General features: G+C 40.1%; 1 protein-coding gene across 3 annotated transcripts in view; it reads right to left on the reverse strand.

Annotated features, from left to right (window-relative positions):
- Positions 1-19,109, reverse strand: part of LOC121947313 (thymocyte selection-associated high mobility group box protein TOX-like) — a 95,587-nt gene that overhangs the window by 33,884 nt on the left and 42,594 nt on the right. For all 3 annotated transcript variants that reach the window (XM_042492301.1, XM_042492299.1, XM_042492302.1), the window contains one exon: positions 16,100-16,159. In XM_042492301.1, coding sequence (XP_042348235.1) covers positions 16,100-16,159 — 60 coding nt within the window. The remainder of the gene's footprint in view (positions 1-16,099; positions 16,160-19,109) is intronic.

Genomic DNA, 19,109 nt, shown 5'->3' on the forward strand with positions numbered 1-19,109 from the left:
ACTGACATTTATTCTTGCTGTCATTTGCTATTATTGTTAACAAGCATATGTGCTAGGTTTAATTCAGTAAACAAATAAAAACAAATCTCACTGTTTTTTGCATCTGATACAAAAATGCCATAAATTAGCTATTCCAGCTTCTCCATGTGAGTATTTGCTGCTTTTCCCAGTCTTCTGTGACAAACGAAACTGAATATCTTTGTGTTTTTAAGCAAAACGAGATTTTAGAAGATGTCACCTTGGACTCTTTGTTTGTGTTATTATACAAGTACATTGATAAATTAATTGAAATGTAATTTAATTATTACATTTTTATCCTCTAGTCTAAATGAGAAATGTGGTCATGGGCAGTTTTTTTAGTTATTTGACACACCACTATAAATCATGTGACTTTTTTACACCTTCTAGCACCATGGAGAACGTTTGGCTTATCACAAAAAAAGGGTACTTGGTTGAGGTTAGAGGATAATCATTGCAATAGTAAGAGACAGTGGCACTTCCAGACAAATTTCTATAGATGTAGCCAGATGGGACCACTGAAAATCTTGGGGAGAGACACTAAAACCAAAAGCCATAACTTGAATTTCAGGAATTCACTTATGCTGTTTAAGTATATATGTCACAGTCTGATGTGTCTTAATTACCTCAGACTTTTGGGAAGATGGGACCAAGTGTCTGTAAAAGACTTGTTTTAGTTGCCTCTCTTAGTCAGGCTGTCTTTGTTTTCAATTGTTTGGTTTATTAATAGGAATATTGTGTTGTTTTGGTTTTTGGGTTTCATTTTACTGTGTTTTTTCCCTCCTGTGTTCCTGTCCTGCCTTTCCATCATTTGCTCATCTTCACACCTGCCCTGCATCAGCCTCGTTAGTCTCTCCCTGAGTTTCTCCCAGACAATCAGCTCCCTGTTTGTTCTTCTGCCTCATCACCTCATTCTCGTCACCTGAGTTTCTCCACCTCCTTTCTCCACCTGCACCTCATCCCCTCGTCAGACTAGTTTGTATTTAAGCCCTGGATTTCAGTTCAGTCTCTGTTTGACCCTTGTTTAGGTTGTGTGATTTTCTGTAAGCTGTTTCCCTGCGCTGACCTGGAGTAAAGTGTTATCTGTCTGAGTTCCAGTTGTCTGCAACCTCCTGTATTTAGTTCCACCTGCCCCAAATCTCATGACAATATAGGCTTGTTGAAAACTATGTCAATAGAGAGAATTCAGGAATCACATACCGATATACTTTAGTTTCTTATTTGACAGAATTAGAAATTATTTGATGTGCACAGACTAATGCCACAACAATACTGTTTCAATGTGCTAAAACAGGATTGAAGTAGCTGTATGTGTTACGCAATTCACTGTTCTTTAAATAGGATATAGTTCAGCTTTAATTTGAAGGAGCACATCCATTGTAAAGAACAAATCATATACTGGGAACAGGCCCTCTTAAGTTTAGTGGAGACTTGTAGGTGCCTATAGAACCCATTTTCATTCAAATATCTTGAAGTGAGGGTTCAAGAGACCCCTTGTTGCCATTATTCCCTCACCAAAACTCAACGTGACTTTGGTGTGTTATTTATTTAGACTCCTTACCAAAAAGCTTTGCTGACATGGTTGGTATTAATGGATACCTAAGGTTGTCTAATTCACAAGACTACCTTCATGCTAAATTAAAAAATGACAGCATCTTAAAGACAGTAATGTCAGACAGCAATATCTGCCTCCAATTATTACATCAGTCTTTGGTGAAACTGCTCACAGCTTATTGACATATGCATTTATGCAGGATAGGCGCTGCTTCACTATCAAAGGTTAGGGAACTTGACTGTTGGGCACAAGCCTTTCTAATCTCTGTATAGAGAAAATGAAAGAGTGGTTTGTTTGGCAAGAATGAGTAATTTAACACGTCGACCTATGTACAAAGATTTAAATGCTGTCAGAGTCTATTTTACGACCGTGCTTTCCATCGCTTTGGTGATTTTTTTTTTTTTTCTTAACAGCTTCTTATGATGCCCTTGGAGATAAGACACGGGACAAGGACATCACAAGTTTAATATTTTCAAACATAGATAAATAATTCATAAATATACTGTCTTTCAGGACATGGAGCAGAGTGGATAAAAGAGAGAGGGGTCAAAAAGAAACGCCAAATGTTGATTCAGCCTTCTCTCTCTGACCTTCACCCCCCCTCTCCCTTTCAGAGGTGAAATTTAAGCAAATCTGTCATTTTTTCTGGACAAGGACATTCCTACTTTGGACCTTTGAAGAAACCACAAATCAATTCTTTCCTTATTTTCCTTCTGTAACTTCAACGAGATAGCTTCTTTTGTACATCAGTTGTGGTTCGACATCAAAACACCATATTGCTTTAACATAGTTTATAGATGTGAGATGTTGCTCCGAGGCACACTGACTATCATCATACATAAAGCAGACCCTGGTTCTTTGAAAAAAAAAAAAAAGAAAAAGAGGAGGGAGATGATTCACCCCATGGGAACAGCGTTGAGTTTCTATCTATGGAAGATCCAGACTGACAAAATGTATATCACTTCTGATGTTTTATACTAGAATCACTTAAAACACAAACATTCAAAACTGGCTTTAAGAAGAATCTGAAGCTGTTTGACTATACAAGGTTTGCTTTGAACCTTATTTACATTTGCAGTGTTAAACCATTGAGGTGAAACTACTGACATTCTGTCCTTCATAACTTTCTTCAGTGTTTAATTAATTAATGCCGCACAGACGTTTTTTTCTTTCTTGAATGTGAATTATGAAATGCAAACCATTTTTGGATAAAAAAAAAAAAATGTATCAAGTTCCAAATAAAGTATTTAAAGCTGGCACCAATGCTGGATCACAAGTGTTACTTATTTATTTATCTTTAAAATTATCTAATTTATTTTGTAAATGTAATGTATTTTATTAGAGTAATGAACTTGTGCATCTGTTTTGCTTTAACCTGTATGGTCTTCTTTCCTGTCTTCTATATAACATTAAAATGTCTACATGTGGCCAAAGCTTCCAATAATGAGTAAAAATGTAATCTCTGTAAGCAACAACCTCAGGCTTTAGACCTTCTGAATAATCAGTCTGTTTTTTCTATTAAAGCTAAAGAAGCTAAACCTAAAAGCAACATACTTTTTTTCTAACCAACATTCTAAGTTTATTTTAAACAGATACTGTATTTAATGAGTGGAAACTGTACATTTCATCTAAAAACCTCTTCTTGATTCCTGGAGACATGCATATGTAGATAAAAATGACTCATTCTAAAGTTATGAAAACATGATTGTTATTTTCAGGTGATTACAAACAAATGACAACATAGTGAGATATTATATACCATTTCTGCCAATAGATGCCTATAACACCTACACACTGGACCTTTAATTCAATTCTGTATATAAAATCTTAATCTCTAAAATGTGTTTTTATTTGATTTTTTATGCATCTAAAGGCGGGTACAATGCAAATATACCTAGCCATTTGATTTTCTGGTTTTTAACAGTGTTTTACTTGTTTTGTGGATACAGCATACATAAACATCCACATGACATGTTAAATTCACAAAAGATTAAGGTGCATATACTGTAGCAATAGTTAGCCTGGCAATGCTAAAAGCTGAAATTTCACCTTGACATGAGGGTATGTGGGCTGAAAAGTCTCCTCTGTCTCTTTGCAACCAAACAGCTCCAGCTTGTCAAGTTATCACATGTAATTAAGTTATCTTAAGTGGAAACAAATGAATCAGCTCAGCTAAAAGTTTTCTTGACACAAATGGCTGGGAAGATGAGATGAAGTCATTAGCTCGCCGATGGAGTCATTCGTGGCCTATGAGGTGTTTAGTGGAAGACAGCTCATCTGGGAACAATGATGTGTTCGTCAAAGGGAGGAGAATGAAAATGTTGCACAGTACACCAGAGAGGCTGTCATGGCTGATGGGGGGCAAATTGTCCAAAGACAAGAGCTGTCTGTCTATGATGGACTTCGTTATTACAGCTTCAGTGACTGACACACTCAAAGTGTTTCCTGTAATACGAAACACTGAAACATAACTAATCAGGGAAAAACAACTCTTTTTTGCGTCATAAAACCGTATAACTTTGAATGAGTATGAAGTGTCCTATGGAAAGTCATCCAGCCATATGCTACTTTGTGAAAAAAATGACAGAGCAGCATGATTTTGGCGACAAACAACAGCTGGCCATGCATACATAAAGGTCCTCACGTCCACCGTGTGTATTCCAGATAGACGGATGGCAACAGTAAATCTTTAAAACATCTTACGGGGGAATTTCAAAATTCACCTTCACAGATCAACCTTGCAGAGACGAGAAAGGGCAGAAATCAAACTCATCAGCAGAGGGTGTTGGACATTGCTGAGGTGTGCCGCACAAGTGAACATTACAACGGCGCGGTCTGTAGGGTCCACAGCGGCTATCTGACCTGGCTTTGAAACGACAAGGACCTCCATTTGGGTGATGTATCAAGGGAGGCAGACAGACCAGTACAATGGAGGGAGAATGGAATAGCAAACCCACTGGGCTGACTGACAGCAAGACAGAACTGGGATAAGTGAAGTGTGCGAGGAAGGAGGGGGGGTCACCACCAACGATAGTAGCTCAGGGTCATTCTGAGCGCCCGGTACTAAAGGTGGGCTGTGGTTTGCTTCAACCAATGGCAAAGGAGTGAGCTAACCTCTTCCATGCTCCCCCATGCACTGGTAATTCTCTCAAATGTCACATCAAAATGGATCTCATTTAGGTGGGTAAAAAGGACCTGACTCTCCATTGCAGATGTGGGTGGACCTGTGCTGGGTTGTACCTGAACTCTAAAAACACGGCAGTGAAGGAAGTGTTTTGAAAAGGTGTGAAAAAAAAGGGCCAAGTGCCGCACATTTATGTCAGTTCAATTTAAGGGAAAAAAAACCCTCTCACAGTTATAGATCAAAGATGAAGGGTGAGAAAATATCTCTGATCTTTTTACCGGAACAGAGTAAAAGAAAATTCTTTAATGTTTGGACCAAAGGCTGTTTTTTTTTTTTTTTTTTTTTTTTTGGGCAAGAGGGGCACTACCGTGGTCTCAGACACATTTCCTATTCTTATTCATTAGAGAGAATCGTATAAATAAATAAAATATGTTGTCTCATAGTCACTCATCCCCCCCCAGGGGAACATGGAAGCCCCAGTAATCACATATGGCACAATAGCCTGCCCATAATCCCCTTTATTTTTATTTTCATGATGTCACTCTCTTTAAGCCCCTTGCTTTATGAGTCGCAAACGGAGTGGAGAGGGGAGGAGAGGAGGAGCGTGGAGAGGAGAGGAAAAAGCAAGGGAGGGGTGAAAACAAATGATGTGGATCCCTCATTGTTCTTTCTCTATGCCCTCATTCCAGTCAGGGTAATAAGAGAACATTGTGATTTACTGTCAGTGAAGCGCAAGAGTGCATCAGAGAGAATCCACTGCGGCAGGGGCCATTAAAATAGATTTAACTTCCCACAGTATTAGGCCAGATGTCTACACTTCTATTATATTTCAATCAGCCATGACCTTGGTCTCCATATGATGAGAAAGATCACTGGGAGAGAGGGAAAGAGAGAGTGAAAATACGCACAGAAAACCAATAGAAATATCAAACTACTTAGTCCCACTAAATCCATCTGCTCCGCTGTGCAGCACATACAGAGAGAGGCCGGGACAGAAATAGAGCCAAGGTTTCAAGTTCTCTTAAAAGAGTGTATGAATCATTGAGTGCACTCTCACTGCTGATAAGTTGCTTTTTTTTTGGGGGGGGGGGGTTTTGCTGCTTTTCTGCGGGGTATGTATTTGAGGAGGGACCGAGGGAGTACGCCAAAAAGAGTGGGACACTGGGTCGTTTTGATGTTCTTTAAAGAGTCAGATATCAACAGACAGAAGATGAATCTGTTTTTCGAACAAGGGAAATGTTTTCATCCTGCTGTTTACTCACTAATATCGCTCTATTCTCACTAAATCTTTTATATAATTTCTTTAAAATCCTTACGCTGTGGTAGAGTGCGGATTTCCATCCGTTTCAGCCCCATGAAAGAGGAGCAGAGGTCATAGCATGTTCTATTTCAGAGGCTGATGGTAATTGGACTTATTGGCTGACATGGACTGACCTACATAAAGAACTACCGATCCCTGGTTACAACTGTAACTTACAATCCCTCCCAGCATGGGCGTGTATGTTTTGTGGTGATGTTCCTCTGATGTTCCTCCAGCATTGTTTTCAGATATTTATGCCCCAGTGCTGGTTTAAAGCTGAAAAAATGTTTTCAGCCTGAATTCATGCCGCTGAAAATTGTACGCTCTCTTGAAATTTAAATACACACTGTGCAATATGTATCTCTACTTCATTCTCGCGACCTTGCCAGCGGCTCCGTGCGGCCTCAAAGAGGGAGTGAGATGTGTGTTGGCGTTCTCAGACCCTCAATTTTCATTTTTCATCCTTTGTCTCAAATGTCCCCCTAACTTTTCTTGCAGGGAAAGGATGCAAGGGATAGAAAGAGAAACACTTCCACTGACCAGTTTCTCTGTGGTGGAGGGGGGGGGGGGGGGGTGTTTGTTTGGGGGGGGGGGGGTGTTGTGAAGTAAGGAGAGTGTTGCAGTTGTGGTGGCGATGGCTGAGAGAGAGAGAGAGGGTGAGAAGAGAGATAAAGAAAGATGGAGACTGAGAGCAGGTCAGAGGATGGGAGAGAGGCAGAATAAGGTACCGAAGCTGAGAGCGAGCGAGAGAGAGAGGGAGAGAGGGGGAGAGAGAGAGAGAGGGGGGTGAGGTGGGGGGGCATCAGTTGATCATAGAGGCCAAACAACATCTGGATTTCTATTAATGGTTGATTAAGAAAAAAAATCAACTCCTTGTAACACCATAATCCTTCCTTTTTATATTTTAGTTAGCTAGACATTTTGGGAAATATGCCATAGATTTAATTGTGTACACTAAATATTAAGCTACCGCCAGCAGCTGGTTAGTTTAGCTTGAACAAACATGATATAATGTGTTAATTAGTAGGCTTCAGAGATGTTGGTAAGCACATTTATTTTACCTGAGGACAGAGCCAGGCTAGCTGTTTTCCTGTTTCCAGTTTGCATGCTAAGCTAGGCAAAGCTAAGCAGGCTGCTGGTTTCATATTGAACGCACAGACATGAGAATAATGAATAGGTGTATTTCTCAAAATATTGAGCTACTCCATTAAATTTTCTGTCCTTCATCTCTGTTGCATGTTGTGTTATGCTACATATCCTATACATATACTATAGATGTACATTTCTTGGAAAGAAGTGGGATTGGACTGTGCTGTGATAGGCTAGTATTTGTTGCTTTGTTGACTTGACAAGAAATGCAGTGGGATCAATAATGATCATAGATGTATATAGCGTCTGACACAGGACCACTATGTTCCTATGAAAGTTTCTTAGTGGTGCGTGAAGCAAAACAAAAAATTAAACTGCTGCTTATAAAGTTACAGTGATTATCAGCACTGCCGCTGCCCAAGCTGGATATTTGTGGTTTAGCACTCTGCTAACTTCAATGGGGATAAAATGATCTTGCAGCTCTTTTAGACTTTCTAAATGTCATCAGACTGAACTATCAAATCCGAAACAACAAGTCAGTGCACGGGGTGTGTGATGCTCAAAAAAAAATAAAATAAATAAATCTGCCATTAATTTACAGCTGTCTTTTTCATGATGTAAATCTATGGGAAAAAATCTTTTTGGGCCAAATGCTGTCACGTGACAGTCTCAGAAGTTGTGATTCCACTGTGTAGCCACTACAAAAACTGGCTTCGAAACCCTGTACACTTCCCAGTGCAAAGAGGTCACTGTTAGAGCTCATATAATCACAGAACAGTGGGGCTGGATTTGATAAGAAATGCAGTGGGATCAATAAGAAGTCTCCCCGAGCTCTCCTGCCTCTACCTTACTATCTATATAAAACTTTAGAGCAGCATCAATCTTCTCATCTGACTCTTGGCAAGACAGTAATAACATACATTTGTAATAAAATGTTAAACTATTTCCTTAAGTTGTCATACTTAGCAAAATGCATTTGAGCCAGAGAGTCTTACATTTATTTATTTTTTAAAGAAAGTTAATATTTTTGTATTTGTCACGTTGCCTTTTCTGTAATCAAAAACTCCACTTCAACCACTTTCCAAACAAAAGTCACATTTATAATGTGACACAAAAGTCACATTTATTGGTCAGCACTAAACCTATTGTGTATGTACTTTAACATTAACTTGATTTCTGTCTTTCAGTTAAGTTGAGTAAATTTGACTTAGTAATTTTTGCATTAGAACAACTAATGAAACGATTGGACAAATTAGTCACTTAACTCAAAATCTTGAGCAAGCTAAGTTACTTAGAGTTGTTGTTATTTTTACTTAAAGTGTAGTTATTAAATCTGATGAACTGTGGATCATTACTTTGTGTATATGTGCATATGCTTTGGTGAAAAAAATCAAAACACAGTGCCATTAAAGCTTAATTGAACTGGGTTGAAGTGAACTGAGTGTGGGAAGGGATATTTGAGTCATGTGTATGAAGGAAAGTTGATGTATGTTTGAGAGCCATACGTTTTCAGGTGAAAGGAGTCTGGTGGGAGAACGTAGGCGAAAAACCAGAGAAATACACAGAATGAGAGAGAGTGAGGGAGTGTCAGAGTTAAGAAATACATAAAAATAAACTGACAGAGACATAAAGATAAGAAGAAAACGAGTGAGAGAGAGAGAGCGCGCGGCTGTATCCAACAAGTGAGGTTTCTATTCTAATCTCGACTATGAGCCACTGTTCTCTTGCAGCCGGCCAAATCGATAGAGACGCATGGCTCAGCAAGACACCTGGAAACAGAAAACACAGAGGCACAAACAGGCTGAAACTTGCTGCTTCTCTGAAGACCAGTGGCCCCTGAGCTTCCTCTCCTGCACAGGAACACAATGCAACAAGTACAACACAAGAGAGGAAGAGACACACAAAATTACTCTCCCGCTTCCTGACTGGCTTGTTTTCTCTTTCAAACTTCATCCCTAACCGGCTATTTCTCTAAATCTACCCCTGTTTTGTCTTTAATTTTCCCTAATCTATCGTATATACACATGGACATGCTTCCACACAGACTGATTATAGGGTGAGGAGAAGCCAGCCAAAACACACAGAAATATACATGGAGGTACAAGTCTGCACAATCACTCAAACAGTTTAGGCCTGATATGAATCTAAATGAAGAACACTTATTGTCCTTTACACAAAATTAGAATATGTGTGGGTGTGGTTGGAGGCAGCCATTTTGGTTTGGCTGTGATCATTCTCATGCAGCTATTATAGTGCTGCAAAAATATACACTGGAGTCAGCATTATTTGGCATGCATGATAGCCTGATAATGAACTGTAATTTCCACCTTATTATTCAGCCTCAAACCATGCTCAAGTGAGCTGTTACTGTTTGGGAGGGGGGTTATTTTGCCTTCAGTAGTGACTGACGTGTCTGCAGTAACAATTGGTAGAGCACTTTTTTTCACATTATTGGAAGAAATATGCTGATTTAAGACTTATTTCAGTATGCCTAATTACAACAACACTGAGAGATGACATCCCATTCTTAAAGATTTATAACTGGGGAATCGGCAGTCAGTGAGCACTCATAAGGCATGTGTGTATTTGAATCAGTGACAAAATCTGTGACCTTGGGGCCTTTTACACGCAGCTCAGTTGCCAGAAGAAGATATTGGCATTGTGCATTTCTGCACACCATGAATATGCTGCATTTGCACATTTCTTACATACCATATCAACGCTTCTAAAGTGACGTAATATGTGAGCTAGCTTTGTCACCGAGCAGTGGAAACCGGAGTCAAAACGCCTGCCAAGCTGCAGACCACTGCTTGAGACCGACAAACAACAGAATCAGTCGTGTTTTAGCGAGTCATTGCTTGGTGTTTCCAGCTGCTTTTTAGGCTCCTAACATGGGCATTTTGTAGCGACCCCTCGGTGGGGATAGTGCCACAAAAAGCTGTTAGTTTTTACAGAGACATCTCTGCTTTTCTTGCCCCCCGAACAGGGTATTTTAAGCCAAATCATGATCATTTACTAACATTAACAAAAAGTTTTTGTGCCTTCATCTAACACCATGTTATTCACAGCCGTTTTGAAACATTTCAACATAAAGGCTACATAATATACAAATATAAAATGTATAATAGTATCCATAGTTTGCCAATTAGCACCTGACAGTTTGTTCAGGGTAAATTGTTATTTAGCTTAATCTTAGTTATTTTTTTCCCTCTAGTAAACAGTTATGTAGAGTATAAGTCTGGGGCTTTTATTGTGAAATGTAAGAATGGAAGGAGTAGATCTGGTAGGCACTGCCTTTGTCAAGGCCAAAAGGAGTAATAAAGTTTGACTATGGAGCCTCAGTGTTGTTATTTTATAATCCTCAAAAGCACAGGCACAACATGATTGGTTGGTGACTTTAGTCATAGTGTGAGAGCTCAGAAAAAGTAGCCTCATTCTGAAAAAAAAGTGACATAGATTTGTTGCCATGTAATATTTGTGTTCTGTGTGAAACTACAATAGCATTTTGAAAAAGTATTGATTGCATAAAGACTTACTCCTGGCCTGCAAAAGCCCTCAGGCTTCTGAAAAATGTTGTCATTCAAACTCTGTATGGCTCACTAGAACATTCTCAGACAATCAGGATGATGGAAATGTTAAATAATCTTTAATTTAACAAACTATCCCCTTAGTATCTTTGTGCGTGGGCAGATATAATCAACACTGGCTGATCAACAAAATATACGCCCCCACTTTTGCTTATAAACTGAAACCTCAACAGATGAACCAAATGAAAAACATCAATACGATCGAAACGTCTGGGACCTACATATGTGCAGCTCACACTCGCATATCTTGTACAGAAACCATAGAGTATTCAAAGCCTTGAAAACATCTTGTTTGAATGGACAGATTGTGTCCAAGCATACAGTAAACGGCCCCTTTAAAGCTGTTTCTGATTAGCGGTTTTCTCTTTTTAAAAGCCCAGAGATGTTATGTGTAATGCAATCTCCAGTCAAACTGCTACCTCAGTGCGTACGCTGTGGAAGACCCCAGACATGCAAACAAAGGAGTCTCTGTTCTGGCTACATGCACCTTTTTCACAGGCACACATCATGTAAAGTTCAGATGGGCATCTCAATACAGTGTTAAAAACTTGCATGAAGAAATAGAGGCTCCATCTTTCCCAATATGTTTGATTATTGAGAACATGCTGTATCTCTAAGAATAAAAGTCTTAGTGCAGTGATGTTCACACAGAATAAACAGAAGAGAAACAGCAGAAATGCTACCTGCATCTCAGCATCTCCTTCTGTTTCATCACTTGATGAAAACACATACAAAATAATACATATGCACCAGGATGCGGGAATGTATTCAGCATATTCATTAGACAGTAATCAATTTGATGCAGAAAATGATTCCAGATATGAACCTCAAATTTGTCTGATTTAACTTCAAAAGCAATCAGTATGTGACAAACCACTGCACAGCTAATGCACGCAATTAAGCGTCAATTAAGAAAAGATCAACTCAGATGCACAGCGAGCAGTCGGAGCGACAGATTTTGTATGACGCATTGAGAAAATGCATAGATTCCATGGATGTGGTGGCTTTGAAGATATTTATAAGTTAACCTCTTCAGACCCTTTGGCAGGTTAACCATTGCAAATGCATGGCTTGTACCCAAGTACTGCTGAAATCCACAGAAATGATTAATTCTGGTCAAGATCCCAACACTAGAGGACGTGCTAAATTACAAGGAAAGGTGTATAAACTTCTGCACTAGACAAGAGGAATGTAATGATTTGGCAAGCTCCTACAACAAAGGTGGGTTACGGGTTGTCAAACTTATGAAAAAGTTGAGCCTAGACATTGACTTTAGTGCCAGCCACTCAGTTACTTGCCATGAGCGCTGCAACAACCTTCAACTTAAGAGCGAGGCAGCACATTCTACCTCTTCCAAGTTTTAAAATGTTTTTTTTTTTGCATAAAAAAGTGGATGCCAAACAAAAAAAAGGACTATTTAGACCTGGTGTGTAAGCTTCTATTTGATGATCGCTGACAGAGCATCAACTGCAACTGGCATGTTTTGAAAAGACCAAATTGCCTTATCCACTAAGAAGGTATTTGTTGACACAACACTGCAAACCTGGAGTGGGTGTCGATGATTGACACATGACCGCTGCAGCAGAGAAACTACAAAGCTGGACATTTATCCCAATTAGCACACAACCATGTATGCATGCAAAGTGACATAATTAGGGCAGACGAGAAAACGTGGCTAACAACGATGGACCCCATAGTCTGTGATGTGTGCTATAAGTAGACAATAAGCTGCTAAAGCTCCCACTCGACCCCTCATTATAGTCAGTCAATCCTGACATCAAAGGAAAGACAACCTTATGGCCATAGGATGACGGTGTGTATATATGTGTGTGTGTGTGTGTGTTAGGGTTTATGAGAGTATGCGTGTGTGTGTGTGTGTGTGTGTATATGGGTTTACAAGCGTGTGTGTGTGTGTGTATTTATGTGCACATATATATGTTCTTGTTCCTCAATCTTCGCACGGACCAATTTAAGTTTTACACCCTGAGAGTAAGCACATTTTTGGAAATTGAGGACATTTTGTCTGGTTCTCACATCTTCAAAGGGCTGCTTGAGTGTTTACAGATGGTTTTAGGGTTAATGTTATAATTAGATTACTTTAAAGGGTCACTTCATACAAATTACAACAGAGAAAAAAAAGTTTAATGCACGGTTTGTTGATTATCCAGAGCAACCACAAAATTGTTTGTGGAAAGGGAAGTGGCTGCTGAGTTTTTGAAACACACTGAGGACCACATGTAACATTTAATTAATTCTCATTGTGTTGTTTTACCAGCAGCTATCTCTCAACACAAAACATCATTCCCAACTCAAATTATGTTGCTTTTGGTACCCCTCAAGCATCAATTTACACACTTCAGCACCATGTGGCAATTCATGCACATTACATGCATTGTGTTTGTTCATTTTGGAAATAGGTTTTCAAAGCAAATTTACAGTTTCTGCTCATTAAATGCATTCAACACAAATCAAGGTAGCTTTAAGTTTACTTCCTTATTCATAGGTAACACAAGCATGTGGTTAGGTTTAGAAATATGGTTTAAAATAAGTACATTTGTTAATAAAGTACTCCAAAGTTACATCATATACATCACAAATGTCATTTGACATACATTACTAGCATTGCATGCTACACAAACTAGCTCACTAGGTTGTTACTAAAATAACTGATTTTTGGTTTCACACAGAACATGAACAGCAGTCTTACGGGTTGAAGTCTAGAGTCTGTTTGACCCATTCACCTCCCCTTCCTGCCCACCCGATGCAGACTCTCGCCCTGGCAGTTGCTTGGATTGTCAAAAAATGCTTTTGTGTGGTGCATGTCATGCTGCTTCCAAAGGGTGCTTTGGTGCATCTGTGTCTGACGCTGAGGACCACTGACCAAGTGTCAGTAAATGGCGAGTTGGGAGTGAGACATAAAAAAGCAAAACTATGTGCACTGCTAGGCAAGTGAGAAAATGTCCTTTTTGTCAGTTGGGTAAACTTACCCTTTGTGTAAAGATTAAGGATATGGGCAAAGGAATTCCTTATGTCAATGTGGGTCCTCACAAGTATATAAGTATGAATATATCTGTGCGTGTGTGTGTGCACACGCAGTTTGTACAGTATGTGTGTGAAACAAACTGAAATTGAGGACGTTGTCCTGTGCATGTGCTTATGAGTTATGAATAACTTTGTGTCAGAGAATGTGTCAGTTCCTGCTACAGTACGTGTGAGTATGTGTGTGTGTGTTTGTGTGAGAGAGAGAGTGTGTGTGCCCTGGCGTCCTCAGCCCTCTGGCCTTGTCCCGTGACTCTCTGACAGTATTTGGCGAGGCGCTAATTGACAAGGAGCCTCCACCTCATCGTGTTTTGTCAGAACATGAAGCCCTCGCTGCTGGATCAACAAATCCTGGAGCTCCAAATTCTGCCATATGTCCGGCCATGTGTTTCCGTCTACCAGCTGGGAGCTCTCAGTGCCGTGCCTGTCTAACTCACTGACTGTGAGACTGGGACTGTGCCACTCCAGACTGGGACAAGTACTTTATAAGCCTTGAATGGTAACATGTTTGTGCTGGTGTTTCTGTGAGTTTTAGTGATGTTGCACTAACACCGTCAGGGTTGATGGTTTAATCCCTCTGACATTAGGTCTCTGATATCTAAGATATATGTTATGTTAATATGCTTTTGAGAAAATGTATCAAACTGCACATGTTTTGGGACTTTAAGGGATACTTTGGCTTACAAGGAATTAAGTCTTTTTCCTACTCTGTCAAATATGGTCAAAGTCATGAATGCCTTTTTTTTAGATTGAGGCTTAATATTAATAATATTATGTTATATTATTAATATTATGTTGTAAAGATTTGTAGAGAAAGTTTTAGAGATCAGCTGATCTGACAAACTGCACATTTTTTACATGACACCTCGTTAAACTGTTAACCTGGAGACCACATACATTCGATGCTTTCACTGAGTTTATCTGATCAGAAAAACAGTTGCTCAGTCAAGATCCACATGATAGCAAAACTAGGTTAGATGCTATGCAGCAAAAATAAAAAAACAAAAACAAAACAGATTCAAACATGCTGTCTTAATCTGTTGATTTGTGAATTGCGATACTGTCCTGCACAATAAAGTTATTCAATGTTCATCATCTTATGCTGCATTTTCACAGCGTGGCATGGGATGGTTAGAGTCAACTCAACTTGCTTGGACCCTTTTTTGTTGTTTCCATTGGAAAAAGTTGAAGATATACCTGGTGCTTTTTTTTGTACCACCTTTGTCTTTCCAAGCAAACTGAGCAGATGCTAGAAGATGGAGTAAAAACTCTGCAGACCACTGACTGTCGCAACTTTCATAAAAACTAAAAATGTCAGCCTGTTGGTGGCGCTACAGTAAAAGTTAGGGGATCACCAATGCCACTCGTCTTCAATTTCGAGGAACCATGACTACCTCTGGAACATTTTGTAGCAATCCATCTGGAAGTATTTGAGATAATTTATTCTGGACAGAAGACAGACCTATAGACTGTCAGATGGCATAGCCAAGCCTAGAGCCATGCTGCTAGCATCAGCTCTGCATGTCTAGTCCCTCATGTCTAACCCACATAGAGCTCAAAAGCCAGAGTAGTGGAATCTGGACAACTATGATTTCACAACTTGATTTATTGAGAACACATTTAAAATACATTTGAATTTTTTCAGGACACCGATTGAGTCGATTGTAATGATTCTATGATTAATGAAATTTTGAAGTTTGAAGGTATGCTGAATGGAGATATTTGCCTAATAGTAATCATTACTTGGTGGTTGTAGGATCATTTCTATTGTAGCTCCTCACAGTTTTCCCAGCAGGGAAATATGTGAAGTTGATAATTTCACAGTCAACAAAGAAATAATATAATGTCAAACATCTAACCCAGTTCACATACACCCACAGCCACTGCAGCAGAAACACTGGTTTCACTTGTTAACACATTTTGTTTTTATTAGTCTTATCTTTTATCATCAGCTTTTTAGAAACACTTGACTTGACTTCACATGATTTTAAAGCAAGCCAAATTTTTATATTTACACTGTTTTCATTTTACCACAGTGGTCAATGTTAGGATATAATTTAGCATGTCATGCCCACAGAAGTTAATAATGACAGGGTGTTCACATGCTGCAGTGACTTGTGTTTTCCAAACACATTAACCAGTATATTGTAGCTATTTTCCAGTTTTACTGCAATTTCCAACCAACATCATCTTCAGTTAATGAGCACCTTTACTGGCAAACATGTTCATTTATTATTTTCCAGTACTTACCAAAACATATAATTCTATAAACTCTTCTTGTTAAATGCTGACAGCTGCAAAACTGCAGCTAATAACATGACAGCTTCTGCAGATATTTATTTAAACGAGTCTGTGGGGTTTATGGGAAAAGGTGTGGGCTGTCTTACCTGGTTTGGCGACCGAAACTCTTGGTTATTGTCATTCATGTACATGTTGTCACCATCAAACTGTGGACAGAAACAGAAAGGAGAAATAAACATGATATGCAAGAGGAGATTTGCAAAAAAACAAAAATGGGGGCTGCGGAGGAGGTGCAAAGAGGAAAAGCTCTTTACGGGTGGCCTGAAGTGTGAGACTAATGACTTTGTCACTTCGGTTAAACCTCGTGGTGGCATGGCAGCGTGGGTAATTACTGCTCGTCAGTGGGCCGGTAATTAGGCTACATGAGCACAGTGACGGGAGATGGGCTTTTCCCTGTGGGCTCTGCTGTGTGTCTGAGAATGAGTGTGAATGAAACTGTGAGTGCATACAGTAGTAAAGTGTGTGTATGCCTGTCTTTGAGACTGTGGGCCCTGTGTGTGTGTGTGTGTGTGTGTGTGTGTGTGTGTGTGTGTGTGTGTGTGTGTGTGTGTGTGTGTGTGCTGCACAGTGGGGGCATGCTGTGTCTTCAGGATCGAGCTAATAAGGCATTGAAAGATCACTCGCTGCAGGTGCCAAAACACTGTTTGACACGACAAATGACCCTTGACCCCCAGGGATGCTGGGAAACAACACCAGGTCACCAGCTGACATGGAACACTCAAGCTCTAGTGTCAGCAAGCTAAAGACCTTAAAGAAGCATTTTACTGCTGGAAAGATGGTTTTTTCACAAAACTGGGCTGTCTATGCAATAGAAAGATGCAAATACTGTTGAAATTGGTGCGACATGACCAGAGAAAACAGAGGAAAGGATTGTGGCATCTGCATTGAGGGGGGAGATGAAGGCACTTGTTCGATGGAGGGATGTTTTGTTGCACAAAATACAAAAAGATTCTGCTTTTAGCTCCAGAGAAAATGAGATTTGGCCCAATAAAATGTCTCAGTAACTGAACCTGTGCAGTGTCAAGGTGACTGAGAAACTGCTACCATGTTACCAAGAGCTGTGCTGTGTGAAACGCCCTTGGCTTTCAAAGGCTTCAAGCTTTGTCATATCACGCTTGCAGCAAATGAAGCAAACCTTGACTGGACTGGATAATAACGTTCATGAACACGCAAAAAACACCAACGTGCCAAATAAAGCCTCCTTTTTGTTTGTTGACTGAGGTCGCTCTTTGTGATATCAACGCACAGAAGACTCAGGGAAACAGACAGCAGAGACAACATGATCAAACTAGACAGCATTCCATGTCAAATTCCTCAGATGTGAAGATACAGAGGGGCCCTTTTCATTTAGAGGGTGGTCCGCTTGGTGCCTATGGAGAAAGCGACTTGAAAGATAAACACATGTAAGATACGAGCAGGCACAAATGGATCATGAGATATACCTGCTCAAAACAATAACTAGGTGGACTAATGGACGGAAATGGGCAGAATTCCTGGGGGGTGAAATCTAATATCTACACTAGTAGACAGGAAAAAAGTCGAAGCAGCTAAATGAGCATGAGAGTGGTGAGAAAGAGAAATTACTGTACATTATTGCAGGAGAAAGGCCGGGGGAATGAGTGCCTGCCTCAGGGCAATGGTTGGTTAACGATGCATATCATGGAAGCCCTTGTGAGGATTCACTTGGTTATTCTAATGATTACATTTACATCCAACTGCAAACATGAAACTGAGACAAGCATTGCATTTAAACCTCATTCACACCGCACATGATTAATCCAAAAGCCCCAGACTAAAAAAAACTACATCTTTATTTCAAGTGAATAATGACTAATTGTTAAGCGCTACCTGCTTAAGACGCTAATTTGCCTAACGAAGCGTGGCGCTGTCTATCACCTGACTAAACTGCAGTGAGCAGTGACAGTAGCTCACTGAGAGGGCCAAAGTGATGTTGACCTTGGTGACATATCTGCAATAAACTCTTCGCTCCTCACATGAAAGCCTCTTGTCCTCGCCTAACTGAGCAATTTCATTCCATTGAAATCCACTTTGATATCACTGGCGACGTGAAGCCATTTTGAGAGCTTCTTTACGATAAGATTCTCTCGGGTGAAAAGAGAGCACAGTCACTGAATAATGGCATTTTTAACCACAAAACGCTGCCAGATCTTGTAGCTTATTTTCCAACTCGACGCAAAACCTTATTGCTGTTTTTTCCACCTCAAATTGAAGCAACGAGGTCGGACAAAGCTCATTTTCACCAATTACATCCGTGACGTAATATTACCCAAAAAAGGCCAAAGACAGCCTGAAAAGGTCAGCCATTTTGTGCTTCAACATGGCTGCTCATATATTGCAATGTAAAGCTGTTTCCCCCCCGCTCTTCTCTCAATAGCTCTCCTTTGCACCGCCTCGCTCTCCCACTTAAAATGCCAATTTATCCTCGGCTCAATGCTATCAGCTCTGCCATTACTCCACATTTACTGCAGAAATCATCTTCTCTTTCTCTGTTGTTCCCCTTCTCTCATTTTCTACCCTCACTCTCTCCATCTTCCTCCTTCCACTCCCCGTTATGTTCTCGTTGTCCCCACCTCTCTCCGTGTTGCAACCTCCCTCCACTTCTCCATCTCCCTCCCTACCCTTCTTTCCTCCCCCTTCACTCTTTTTCTTCAGTAGGCCTTGGCATCGCTTTCTCATCGGCAGTCTAATTGGGCATTCTGCCTGAGACAAGGGCCTCATTAAGCAGTAATTACACACATGTTGTTTTCGGCAAACATCTCTATTTGGATTGCTTTGCATGGTAATTGTTCAGCAGGGACCACTGCTCGCGATGTTTCCCTCCGTGACACACGTGGTGGTGGGAGAGAGGAATAAAAACATGGAGAAGGATGGAGAGGTGGGGAGGGCAAGAGAGAGAGAGAGAAAGGGAAGGGGGGAAGGGGGTGAGAATAGAGAAAAAATAATAATAGGTTGTGGAGGGGAGACAAATTGAGAAATAAAGAATGCATACACGAGAGAGAAGGAGGATGAGAGTTACAGAGAGGCAGAAAAGAGACAGACTAAAAGGATGAAGGGGATGCTGAGGCAGTAAATGGA

This window comes from Plectropomus leopardus, chromosome 8 (genome assembly GCF_008729295.1).
Source record: "Plectropomus leopardus isolate mb chromosome 8, YSFRI_Pleo_2.0, whole genome shotgun sequence".
Classification (NCBI taxonomy): Eukaryota; Metazoa; Chordata; class Actinopteri; order Perciformes; family Serranidae; genus Plectropomus; species Plectropomus leopardus.